The sequence below is a fragment of the Acomys minous genome (genome assembly GCF_964271855.1).
Source record: "Acomys minous genome assembly, chromosome: 5".
In the NCBI taxonomy this organism is placed as follows: Eukaryota; Metazoa; Chordata; class Mammalia; order Rodentia; family Muridae; genus Acomys; species Acomys minous.
Genome location: NC_140494.1, coordinates 80,918,619 through 80,931,639, shown reverse-complemented (window position 1 = coordinate 80,931,639; position 13,021 = coordinate 80,918,619). Strand labels below are relative to the sequence as shown.

General features: G+C 39.3%; 1 protein-coding gene and 1 long non-coding RNA gene across 5 annotated transcripts in view; one reads left to right on the top strand and one right to left on the bottom strand.

Moving 5' to 3' along the window:
* LOC311598626 overlaps positions 1-8,835 on the bottom strand; it is an 89,397-nt gene extending 80,562 nt beyond the window's left edge. The window contains exon 1 of the long non-coding RNA XR_014779610.1: positions 8,751-8,835. This is a non-coding gene — a long non-coding RNA (uncharacterized lncRNA). The remainder of the gene's footprint in view (positions 1-8,750) is intronic.
* A 3,372-nt stretch (positions 8,836-12,207) lies between these two features.
* The window catches only part of NAALAD2 (N-acetylated alpha-linked acidic dipeptidase 2), a 51,961-nt gene continuing 51,147 nt past the window's right edge, over positions 12,208-13,021 (top strand). For 2 of the 4 annotated variants that reach the window (XM_084783817.1, XM_084783816.1), the window contains exon 1: positions 12,208-12,449. In XM_084783817.1, coding sequence (XP_084639943.1) covers positions 12,368-12,449 — 82 coding nt within the window. In that variant the 5' untranslated portion in view covers positions 12,208-12,367. The remainder of the gene's footprint in view (positions 12,450-13,021) is intronic. The other 2 variants (XM_084783815.1, XM_084783814.1) reach the window with 2 other exon arrangements.

Sequence of the window (13,021 nt, the reverse complement as noted above, 5' to 3'; positions counted from 1 at the left end):
CCTCCTGGGATATAATTCAGTCCTGTCTTAAAATGCCAGCTAAAGAACTAAGACCGTGCTCCCTTGCACACAGTCAATCATTGCTGCCAACTTTTTACGTGTTCTACTCCAGTGGTGGAAGCCAAAGCCATAATACCTGTGAACAGGAATTTAAGCAGAAATATTTAACAAGAGAACGCATAAAATGCAGTGTATGCAAGAGACAGAACTCAATATGGCTCATTACATTAAATAATTCATTTTTATCTAGGAAGATGTAGACAAAATGCAGATGAAGGCAGTGGCCCTGACATCAAGCGGTGCCACTGAAAAAGTGTCCTGTGGAACACTGATGTCCCAAAAGCATGTTTTGCTTGTAAGCTCAGACTTTATAAGCACAGAATCATAAATGTACTAATGAAATGAAAGTTAAAGTAAAGGTGACTGGAGAAAAAAATACCTGCCACGAGAGAAGGATATGAGGTTGTGAGGTACAGGAGAATATGTCAAGATTGCATCATCATGATTATTGTTGATATTTTATTATTATTATCATTTTTATTATTATTTGGATTTTTTCATTTTGTACTCAGGTTTCGGTAGCTCTGTTGATCCTGGAATTACCTCTGCAAATCAGTGTGACTTCACACTCATGGGGAATCTATCTGCCTTGCACACCCAGCAGCGCTTTGTTCTTGCATGCGCATGACTGTATGTGACTTCATATGATAAAAAGTTAATTTATTTTAAAGTTAGATTTAGGCTATGGTAGAGAGCTAGTACAGGGAGTAGAGAGATAACAGATATAACAGCATCTATAATAATATCTTTTTTTAGAGTTAAAATGGGCCTTTTTTTGTTTTTTTTCAAAACAGGGTTTCTCTATGTTATCTTGGCTGTCCTGGACTCACTCTGTAGATAAGGCTGGCCTCGAACTCACAGCGATCCTCCTGCCTCTGCCTCCCAAGTGTTGGGATTAAAGGCATGCACCACCATGCCCGGCTTCAAGTGGCCTTTTATTGAGATAAATTAACAGAAAGAAATAATCAAGGTTTTACCAACTATCTTTTCTGAACCGTGTATATACTTTGTAACGACTCCAGCCCACAGACATGTACATAGAGTGTAACACATCCCAACAAAAACACACACCCCCACTGGAACATTTGCCAATTAAAGCCAATTTTCCCTTTCCCCAAATGTTTTAAAAAATTTAAGTCCCCACTGTTCAAAGTGGAACCACTTGCTCCCTTGTGGCTAAGAACACTAGAATTTTCTTACTTTTACTAAACAAAAATTGTAATTTTTATTTTCTAATTTGTTTTGTTTCAAAAAAAAAAAAAAGGAAGTGACTTTGTATTCTCCAGGCACCCTTCCCCAAAATCCGCTTATTAAAATACAGCAGCCTGTATCTCACTAACCCAGGCCCACCCCTCTGTTCCCCTGCCAGTTCTGTCTACTGGAGATTTAAATATACCTCTGTCGGAGTCTGTCAGCTGTGGAGGGGCAGAGTCCAGGCCAGGCTAGCTTTCTCTGACCTCATAACTGTTACAAACATGGATACTTAACTCTTTATTCCAAAGATGAGTTTTTATATAAGAGAAGAAAATAGATTTGCTTTGGGAGTTTTAAAGAACTACAAACTCACCAAAGTTCCACATAAATTCACCCAAAAGCTGGCTTACTTCACCTCCCATGAGGCCCAATAATTTTGCCTGACAAAGATATTTGGCAAGAAAATCATTCCACAGTAACAATTTTAAAGATGCACAGAAAGTTGAAAAAATGTATCCAATGAAAATAACATGGCTTAATTCCCAAAAACTTATTTCATCTTTTTGTTACTCATCTGAAGGTCAAGGGTATGGCTAAAGGCAGTTTCCCATGATATTAAGAACATCTGAAATGTTTCTAAATCCTTAGTGCAGACATTCTCCCTTTTGGGGCATAGTACTCTCTCCTTCCACACCAATTAAAAAAAAAACAACAACAACAACAAAATAAATAATCGGAATGAGACGTCTTGTTCCAACACTTTTCACTAGAAGCTTTTGCTGTGCTAACGGAGAGTGATGGCATAGAACACAAAGGAGGTGGCCCAGGAAAGGTGCCCTCATCTCATTCCAAATATAGATTATGACACCCAACCCCCCCCCATGCCACCATATGGGGCCAACCCAATGTTATGATGCTGGTACCAGTTTGGAAATAATTTAGAACTAGTTAGTTTTTCTTTTCCAGGAAAGATCATTTTATAGTAAATGTATTACATTTCCAGAAAAGTTTCATTCATGTTTAGAACATTAAGGGAGAGAAAAAAAAAACAGGACCGCAGGCAGCAAGGTGTCTGTAACTTATTATACAACCAAATGACCAGAGGCTAAAAGCATTCAGGTGGATATAGTTTGAATACTAAAAATGGGACATAGTTCTCATCCAAATGGACCATTGGAAAACAAAACAAAACAAAACAAAACAAAACATACCATTACTTTAAAATTTACTGGAAAGAACCTGAAAGACAATTTCCAATAGTAGCAATTCCTTATTAAGAGGGACATAAAAAAACAAAAAGTAAAGACCAGGCTTTGAACGGAGTAGGGCCTTACTGTGCATAAAGATGTGTGAGACAGGTTAGTGTCCTATAGAGCACAGAGGCTTGTCATGTGGCTCCTGCAGTGAGAGCCTGCTCCTCCCTTTGGAAGTGATGATGGTGCATCTACTCAGCTCAGAAGAAAATGTTACTTGGTATTGTTTTTTTTTTTAATGCATGTATTTACAGTGTGGATGGACTGCGGTTGTGAATCAACCTCTCCATAAGAGAAAAGGAAAATGTTATTTACATCACTATTTCCTGTTCCTAGTCTCTTCCTGTTCTACCAGGACGTGAGTACTAGTAGAACAGGAAGAGAGACTCCAACCTGAAACCAAAGTGAAGAAAGAGGGGGAGGGGAGAGAGAGAGAGAGAGAGAGAGAGAGAGAGAGAGAGAGAGAGAGAGAGAGAGAGAGAGAGAACAGAACATGACATTGTTGAATCGTTGAATCCTTGGGCTGTGTGTAAAAGATGAAGTTCCTAATGGTCTCACATCATAAGGCACTTTGCACAAATACGTAAACATGCTCTTCAGGCTTCAAAATGGAATAACCAGGGAGAAGTAGAGTCAGCTATTGGAGAATTATAGACAGGCATGTGTGTTCACCAAGACTCTTCTTTTTTTAGGATTTTACCCTTTCTTTTCTTTTTCACTGTGGTACCCTGCCACGTGCAGGCTCTTGTCAATGTTGCTTGCCATAGCTTTAATTTCTGTTCTCAGCTGCTCCTCGGTACTTTTCAGGTTGAAGGAATCATCATATTTGATCAAATTGATTCGTAAGACAAGATGACCAAAGCAAGCTGATCTTTCAATATGATGAAGATATGTCTCTGTCAGCTTTGGAGAGTCAAAGTTTATTACCACATTCACAGCTTGTTGTACCAGTACCTCGGGTAAACAGATCAGTGCGAACGAGTTGCAGCATGTGCCATTTCAGAAATCATGAAAGACATGATTTCAATGCTTCTGCCTCGTGTTAGCATGGATATAGAAGTAACAGTAACCCAGCTGAGAAATCTTCTTGGCCAGTAATTCTACTCTCTGAAGAGAGTTGTAATGTCTTTAAAAAATTGTGTAGGTGTTTTGATAGGGATTGCATTGAATCTGTAAATTGCTTCTGGTAAGATGGTCATTTTCACTGCGTTAATTCTCCCGATCCATGAACCAGGGAGATCCTTTCGTCTTCTGATGTCATTTTCAATCTTTTTTTCAGAGATTTAAAGAACTAGTCCTTCACTTGCTTGGTTAGAGTTACCCCCTAGATTTTTTATATTGTCTGTGGCTATTGTGAAGGGTGTAGTTTTTCTAATTTCTTCTTCTGCATGATTTTCATTTGTGTATCAGAAGGCTACTGACTTTTTTTGAGTTAGTTTTGTATCCAGCCAATTTGCAGAAGGGGTTTATCAGCTATAAGAGTTCTCTGGTGGAATTTTGGGGGTCACTTATGTACACTATCATATCATCAGCAAATAAGGATAATTTGACTTCCTCCTTTCCCATTTGGTTCCCCTTGATCTCCTTTTGTTGTCTTATTGCTTGGGATAGAACTTCAAGAACTATACTGAAGAGATATGGAGAGAGTGGGCAGCGCTGTATCATCAAGCCTCATTATGTCATTCTGGAAATTGGTTCCTCCTGTGGTTGCCATCGCTTTGGCCCCTCCCACGTGTTTGCTGACATGGATACAAATTTGACTGATCTATAAAGCAAGTTCTGTCGTGAGAACAGTCTCCATTGCTTGGATATTGTCCTTCTTCGGGTCCAGCCGTTCAAGCAAGGGGGTGAGGTAAGACACAGCTTTTGCCTGTTCCATTTCTTTGCTCTAGCTACGATATCCCTACCAGATAAAGTGATGGGAATGTTCTCCTCCTGAAGAGGAGATGGGTTTTCCAGCCAGCCCATTTCAAAAATTGCTGTTTCAAACAATAATCTTCAAACTCATTTCCTTTCGTGGAGGTCACATCCGAAGTTTCGATTCTTAGATCCTTTGGAGGGAGTTTTAACATGTTTTTCCCGGTCATCACCAGGTTTTATACGGGCGGCCATGCTCTGTGCTTGCTGCAGAGTGCCATTATTGATTGTGTTGGAGTTTTCCAAATGGTTCATCTGTTACTGCCCCCTCCTCCTAGGCCACCGCTGCCCTTCACAGGGCCCCGCAGCTGACCATTCTGACTGGACAGACCCACTATAACAGGTTCTCTGTTAGGGCCCTGCTCATGCTTTGTCAACTGCAAAGGTGTCTCTTTGAAACTCCAAACTTTTCAAAGTCAGTAGAGAAACTGTAATAACAGTTTATGAGGCTCTCCAAAATGGAGAGATAAATAAATTCAATATGAGCCATTTAGTGCAATTCAGGCAAGCACCTGTAAGTCTCTCAAGAGGAAGCAGCAGCAGCAGCAGCAGCAATAGTTAACTTGCTCTCATGCACCAAATCAACTTTTTTTTAAGCCCTCTAACGAGCTTGGATTTTTAACTGAATTCATGCCAATCAGTTTCAACTACAGAGGTGTCTTTTTTTTTCCCCAATGAATCTGGTTCCCATGTCCCATGGCTCAGGCCCAAATTCTCCCACCAAGACCCTATAATAATATCTTTATGCATCAATTACTGTCACATAAAAAAGTCTTGTAATTGTATTTTAAACCTTTATTGACAGTCTAGTATTACAACAGAGTTTCAGAAAAACAAACAAGACAAGTGCAAGACAATGCTATAGAGAGTTGCAGCATGGGAGTCTCCTTCCACTAATATAAGGAAGAAAAAGTTAAATGCTTAGTATAAAACACTAAAGAACCCTTCAGGCTATATTATTCCTGCAGACTGAAAGAGAATAAAAATAATTACAGTAGGGTGTGAGATTCTTGCTTGTAATCTAAGCAGATGGATCAAATTGAGGGCCTACCAGGCCCGCATAATAAGACCTCAATCATGACCAAATTTTAAAAAATTATACCATAAAATTGAACAATTCTGAGTAAAGTGCCCATTTTTTCTCCCACCCAACTTCATATTACAAAACTACTTGTCAGATGATAGACCGAGCATTACAGGGGGATTAGTATACGTGCTGTGCTGCAGGATCTTTGGTCTCATTGTGATCCCTGAGATTGTGAACTGTACCAACCTCTCTTTGATTCCACTCCAATCCCTGAGGTTGTGAATTATAAAATCCTGTCTTTTGTTTAAAGTGGTTGAGCCCTAAAACACATATTTAATCCAAGAGCTTTCTCTACATTGGATTTAGTAAGGTTAAGCATAGGTCAAAAGGCAGTGCAACAAACCAGCTGACAGGAATTAAAGAATGGGATAGATTTATAGTTGAACAGCATTTGTGAAAAGGGTATAGAAGTAAAAGAATACTTAGCTCTTTAGATTTTGAGGTCTTCACTTCCTTGGCCTTTGGCTTTTTGAGATTTGACCTAGCAAGCCTTTGGTTTGCAGATTCTGGGCTTTACTTCTTGGCCTGTCTGCTGAGCTAGTGAGCCTTCAGGGCCTTTTCCATAGGAAAGAGCACTGAGTAGGGATCACCTGATACTCTCTCTTCCCCTCTGAGTTAGCAGGTTTTCAACCCCAGCATCTGGCTCGTGAGTCTTTATTGATCAAATAGAATGTTTGGGAATGTTCATTTCAAACAACATGCTGTAGCTTCTCTCCCTTCCCAGCCCTCTGACAATCAGACTTCCAGTTTATATGATATTTAGTACCCTCCTTAAGAAGCCCAACATCTGTCAAGCAGCGATCCCATGGGAGGGAGGGTCAAAGGATTAGATTCAAGCTGGCCAGGCCTGTCTAGCCTGAGTGAAGGCTTTGTAAGCCACCTACTAGCTTCACTAAGTTAACTGCTAAGTAAATACATAGACCCTTCTCATCTCAGTGCTATAAGAGAAGGCATCTCCTTTGCTCTGTGGGTTGCTTTTGTATCTATCCTAGAGTCCTACTGTGGATCACAGCTGACCTAAAGGCTATTTTCACACAAAATCTATTTCAGAACATTTCTATCAAAACTGAAAACACTATAATTTAAAATACTCCTACTCAAGCCAGGCAGGGGTGGTGCACACCTTTGATCCCACCCCTGGGAAGCAGAGGCAGGAGGATCTCTATGATTTCCAGGCCAACCTAGTCCTCATAGTTGTTCTCTGAAAGACTCCATCTAGCAGAGGATCAGAGCAGAATCTTGGCCTCACAGCCAAACTTTGGGGAGAGCACAAGAAGCTATTGCTTTCTGCCTGATTGCCCTCAACCATTGCCCGCCATTTTTCTATCTTATTACTGCGATCAATATGAAATCTAGCTTCATCAGGATTCTCATGAGACTGGAGTCAATTAGCTATCCAGAAATCCTTCAGGGCTATATTTGTACTGTAGAGTCATTCAACCTCATGGGCTTAGCAGTTACTGGATTCTCAGCCTTATAACCAGAAGGCTGCTATTGCTGGGCTACTAGGACCACTTCCTGTAATCCAGTCTAATAAGTTCCCAATTTGTTTTAAAGTAATTTTTATAAATTCTTTCCCGAGTAATTTATTATTTCAAATCTCACAATGAAACCCACTATTCTATAATTAACAAACAGTAATTTAAAAACAACTACGGAGATCTGTCTGTCTCTGCCTCCAAAGTGCTTGGACTAAAGGCTTGTGCCAACAGGCCAGGCTCATTTCTTATCTTTTTACAGGTCTGAAAGCATTGACTGAATCAGATAAATCCCAGTTTGTAGCATTGATTGAGCCAGCCACCTCCAGCCACCATGATGCCCTTATTCCTCACCTCACTTTTCCTTAAAAATTTCACCTGTTTTTCAAGGCCAAAAACAGAATCTGTTATAACTTTATCATATAATCATCAGAAAAGTTCCTTTAATCTTTTACTGCTAGAAAAGGAATTCTTTATGATAGATAGTATGTATTGAAAAGGATTAGCAAGTCTCTGAAAGCCTTTTCTCGGTTACTTTATGATCTAAGCACAGAAGTAACACCGAATCCTAATTATTGACACTGCAATTTATAAAATTAGGGGCATGAGTATAGTGTCTGGGAGAATAGGCATTATACTCTTACACAACTAACTAGGGTGTTCTCCCTCAATCTAGCTGGTTTTGAAGAGGAATTATTTAATAAAAAAATTAAATCAATGGAACAAAAGTACAAAATTATTTACCTTTTCCAACTAACATCTCCAATATTATTAGCTATTCTCTCTTTGCATTTTGTATTTTGTTGGGGGATCCCTGGAAAGTATTTTAAAAGCAAGCAAAGGGCTTTCTTGACCATTTACCACATCATGCTGTCCCCTTCACCTGGAGACACGCACACTGATAGCATGGCACCACCATGGCTTCACTGGGTTTCTTTGTGATGCTGGTGATCTGTTGACATGGGGGTTGCCTGGTCTACATGTGCTGCTTTTACATTTATGTCCTTGATGAAGTTTTCCCAGGAAGGGAGGGGAAGTTTAAAACTAGATCATGTGGGCTTTGGTAGCCACCATTACAAGTCTGAATTTTGTTTTTGAGTCTTAAGGGAGGCTCTGGAGTGATTGACTGTTGCTTTAGGAAGAACGCGTTGCCTTAAGCCAAATATGGATGATATACATAATATCTAGAAGGATGCTGGTGAAGGTGGCAAGCAGCTGTGGTTTGGATTGAAGAGTTATTACAGCTTTCTGAAGGTTTGGATATGAGATGTAAAAGAAACTGAGAACTAACTGAGGTTAAAGAGGAGGCGAACACAAAAACATAAAAAACAGTCATTATCTCCCAGCCGGAGAATTGGAGGGTAGCAGAGGATCTCAGTTTTCAGTTTGCCGGACGCACATATACAGGAAGCAAAGACACAACAGCGACTTCAAAAGAGACTATATAGCAGACCAAAAGCCTGTTTCATATCTGACATCTGATGAAGGATAAATGAAGAGAGAACATAATGGGTTAGCTAGCTTTCAGGAAATGGCAGTATCAAACGAAAATAGATATCAGAAGAGGTGGCTGTAGAGAGGATGCAGAGGCAGTGAATCACAAGGGTTGCTGAGAGAAAGTTGAGAACACAGAGAAAAGGCACCAGGCTGTTTAATTCTGGCAGTGTTTCACGACAAAAGGCTGAATGTAGATGTTAATGATAAGGGAAGAATGGTACTAATTAAGAAAATCTGAGTTAAAGGCCAATTTATGTAACTTACCAGTATTCCATACCCAACTGGAATGTGTGCTTGAGAGGCACCATGAGACAGGGGAACCTCCATCTCCACTTGAACTAGGTGCCTGTTCCCTAATTTCTGCATTTATTGTTGAGTAGAGTAATTGTGACATCAGAAGAAAACCACCCAATCATGGTTTCTGCTTCTTCCTCTAAATTTCTTCTTCCTTTTTGCTAGTCTTTCCTTCATCTCTTATCTCTCCAACATGTTTCTGTATATTGCTCAGTATGCTAACACTATAACATCTCACTTTATATTTGTGATGAAAATTAGGTGGAGAATCTTAGAAGTGTCCCACTGGAATGCCTCTCTTCTCATGAATCATAGTACTCAAGATACTAAACATTTGCTCTTTGGAAAGGAAGCAGCACTTTCTCCATACCCATATCATGTGGCCTATGACCATTACTGTTAGTAGTGTTAAGTTGTAACACCATAAATAGCTTAATGCTTGAAATTATAAAGGAGGCACCAATAATAAGGCTAAATCTTTAAGGAATGGATGGAAAATTTGACATAACCACTGTCGAGAATTTGGATGTGATGACTAGTCACAAATATCTAGTCATCAAACCCTTTTAACACTTAATTATCACAATATTAATATATACATATATTGCTTTATTGCTACACATTTCACATTGGTTTTGTTCATTTATGTTTTAAGAATAGAGCCAATGTATTTCAGACTAGCTTGGAATTCATTACCTAACCCAGGATATCTTCAAACTTTTTGAGGTAAATCTCCTCAGCTCCTTGAGTCTTGGGATTATAAATGTGTGCCACTATATCTGGTTCTGTCTCATCATTTTTCCAAAGACTAGGAGGTATAACCCAGTTGAAGTGACCTGATTGTGGATTTATAGTGATGCTTCTAAGGTATGAGACTAGAAAGAAAAATACTTGTATGAGAGCATTCAACTTGATGAAAGGGAAAACCAGTTTCTTTTAGAGGCTCATTGAGAAGTGAATAGTTAAAATAGTTTTCCTGAGAGATTGGTTTCCAACAGAAATTTTTATTTATTTATTTATTTTTGGTTTTTCAACACAGGGTCTCTCTGTGTAGCTTTGGCTGTCCTGGACTCACTTTGTAGACTATGCTAGCCTTGAACTCGTACTGATCTGCCTGCCTCTGCCTACCCAGTGCTGGGATTAAAGGTGTGTGCCATCACTCCTGGCTTAGAAAAATGTTTTTATACACACATTTAACTTTGAAGGAATTTTTTTGTGAAAGGTTAACAAAGAGCGATAATTATTCCTTTTTTACATGTGCTTTGCAAAATGCAAATATCTGCCAAGATGTCAACAATTAACAAGCATTACTTGACAGCTCCCTTCGCTAATACACTTAATGGATCTTAATTCTGAATGCTTACAGATTCCATATTAATAAAAGGCCAAAGACTCTGGAACCAGCCAATCACACTTTTTACAATGGATTTTCAGGACTCACACTGCAGATGTCGCCTGATAGGGCATCGACGGCATTCGTATTGGAGGTAATGCTGCTTTTTGTTAGAACTTGTTATTTGAAATGATTTATTTAGTATTCACCTTATCAGTCCATCATAGGTCTGGTATGGTAAGCATCGTATCTCAGAAATTTGTACAATATGTGTGATGATAATAAATGATAAATAAATATTAGTTCCTTAATAAAAGCTGAATAAATCAATATTCCAATTTTAATTTTGGAAGGTTAATCAAAATGATAACTAATGCGTCAATTTCTCCTATCTGTCAAACTTAAATTAGCTGACAAAATTAAAGCAGGATGAAAAAAATTGAAAATAATGTAGTTCCTTTAATCATTAGTTTCACCTTATCTCTCATAAAACTTATAGAATTTTAGTGAATTTTTAAGATAAAGCCTAGAGGCCGGAAGCTAGCTAATTATATAATCAATTCTCAAAAATGTTTATTTGGGGTACAAGTAATGTTTGATGTTGTTTTTGAATGGTGGTCATTCCTCTCCCAACTGTTAAATACTGGATAGTTATTTAAAACTGTATTTATGCAGGCATGATAGTGCATGCCTTTAATTCTAACATTCAAGAGGCTAAGGCAAGGCCTTGAGTCAGAGGCCAACCTGTCTCAAAAATAAAAAAAAAAAAAAACAAAGAAACAAAACAAACACCTTCTGCCTAAAAAAAAAAAAAAAGCCTTCTCTATCCTTTATTTACATAACAGATGAAATTAATCTACTTGGCAGTCTGTTGCACCATTGAAATAATTTTATTTTAGTTTCCTATGTATTCATCTACCTGCAGAGGGATGAATTTTGATGTAACAATACATTTGAAAAAGTGTTTAATTTCTAAATGATAATGTCACAGACATGGGTTCGGGACTGCCCAAAGAGCTAGTATTGAAGAAGCTGATGTTACTAGGGGCTTTAAAAGTTTATAAACATTTAAAAGCAAGTTACCAGGAGGGGATGTGGCACAGTTGGTATGCAGCATAAACAACATGCAAGAAGACTTAGGTTCAATTCCACTAACCATGTAAATGGCTTGTGGTGTCACATTCCTTGGGAGTTCAAGGTTTTCTTTGCCTGCAACTTCAAATCCAGACTGTGAGACTTCTAGAAAAGAAGTTACTTTATTAAAAACACATTTTTAAAAATGTAGCATTGGGGGCATTTGCCAAAGTTCTAACAGAAAAGCCCTTTGGTAAAGCTGTCGACAGTGACACCCAGGAGAAGCACATTAGGAGCTTCCAGCAACATCCTGGAAGTAAGCTACCTCACCCAAGGCCATTAGGGCTACCCAGGCTTCAGAGCAGGGCTGGGCAGAGCCTACAATTCACTGCCTTCAGTGCCTACTCAGGAATTTTGATTTGGCTGCAAATGCATTTCTGGCTAGGGATAAAAAATCAACTATAACTTGTTAGAATATTCCTTTGGGTACGATGGATGCAGAAATCCTATTTGCAAGACCATAGAGTGGTGTGAACTTTCTAAACACTTTTGAAGAGAAATGCTTTTTAAGTTTTACAGAAGGACAAGGACAGGAGTGATGTTTAGAATTAACTGCCAGTAATTGGTGCAAGGCCCTTGCAATGGTGAATTTTGTTCATTAGAAGCTACAATATGTGTTCAAAACAAAACAAAACAAAACAAAACAAACAAACAAAAACACCTCTTGCTACAGAAGCACAGAAATGTGAAATCTTATTCAGATGTGTGTGGCTGAGGGTGGGGGTGGGGGATAAGGTGTCAATCTCAGGGATTGGGTGGAGGTACCAGGCTGTTACAGAAGCAGCCCAGGACACAGGGTCCCCTCATGTGACCAGGCATTAATTAGGCCAGAGAATCTGGAAGCTGAGTAAGGAACGCTTCAGTGAGCTCTGCTGTGAAAATGCCTTTTTTGGGATGCCGTTTGTCAAAAGGCTGTGGTTGGTCTCCTCAGTGAAAAATCCAAGGTCACTGTAGCAGCTCCGCCCTCTGCCTGGCTTTCCCATGGGGCCTCCAGTAGTCTCCCTAGAGTTTTCCTCTTAGAATCTGGATCTTGGCAAATTCCCAGTGCTCATCTTCACTTTCCCTTTGCAGCCACCAGGCCTGTGGTTGCAGTCCGGGGAGCTCCCGGGCCCAGAAAAGCATGGCTAGGCCCAAACAACTCAGGGGCTTAGGGATGTGTATTACTGCTGCGCTGGCATCCTTCCTAGCAGGCTTTACAATCGGTAAGTGTGAAAGCCAGGGTAATGTGATCTCATCCAGGGGAAAAGAAGGCCAGGATAGAGAGCTGGGATGTGCTCTGAGGAGCTCCGAAAAGAACACAGCAAAAAATAGAGACGGAATGGAATACATTTGGGTCAGAATTCAACTTTATTAAATATAGATTGAGTGCTTCTATTTGTTTCTGAAAAGATAACTCCTGGATGGAAAAAAAAAGATGGCTTAGTTTCTAAGTAATTATGAATTGAAACCACTTTTACATGAATGTTTTTGGCATGCTCCTTCTGTGTTAGGGGCCATTTATGAACTAGATTCCAAGGGAGAGCACAAAAGGCAATGCCTCATGTTTTCATAGCATAAGACAAAGAACAGTTCCGAAGTAACCCATTGTTAAGGAACAGAGGGTTACATTGTGTATGAGGATTCTAAAAGTTTGTTGCAATTAGTATGTTTCTCCCCCACACATGTACAGTGATGTTAATTAAGTGTCACTGTATTCCTTTTCTTTATTTGGCATTTACTTTAATAGTCAGAGGCAATTAGTGTGCATATGCTTGTGTGTGTTTGTGTATCTTTG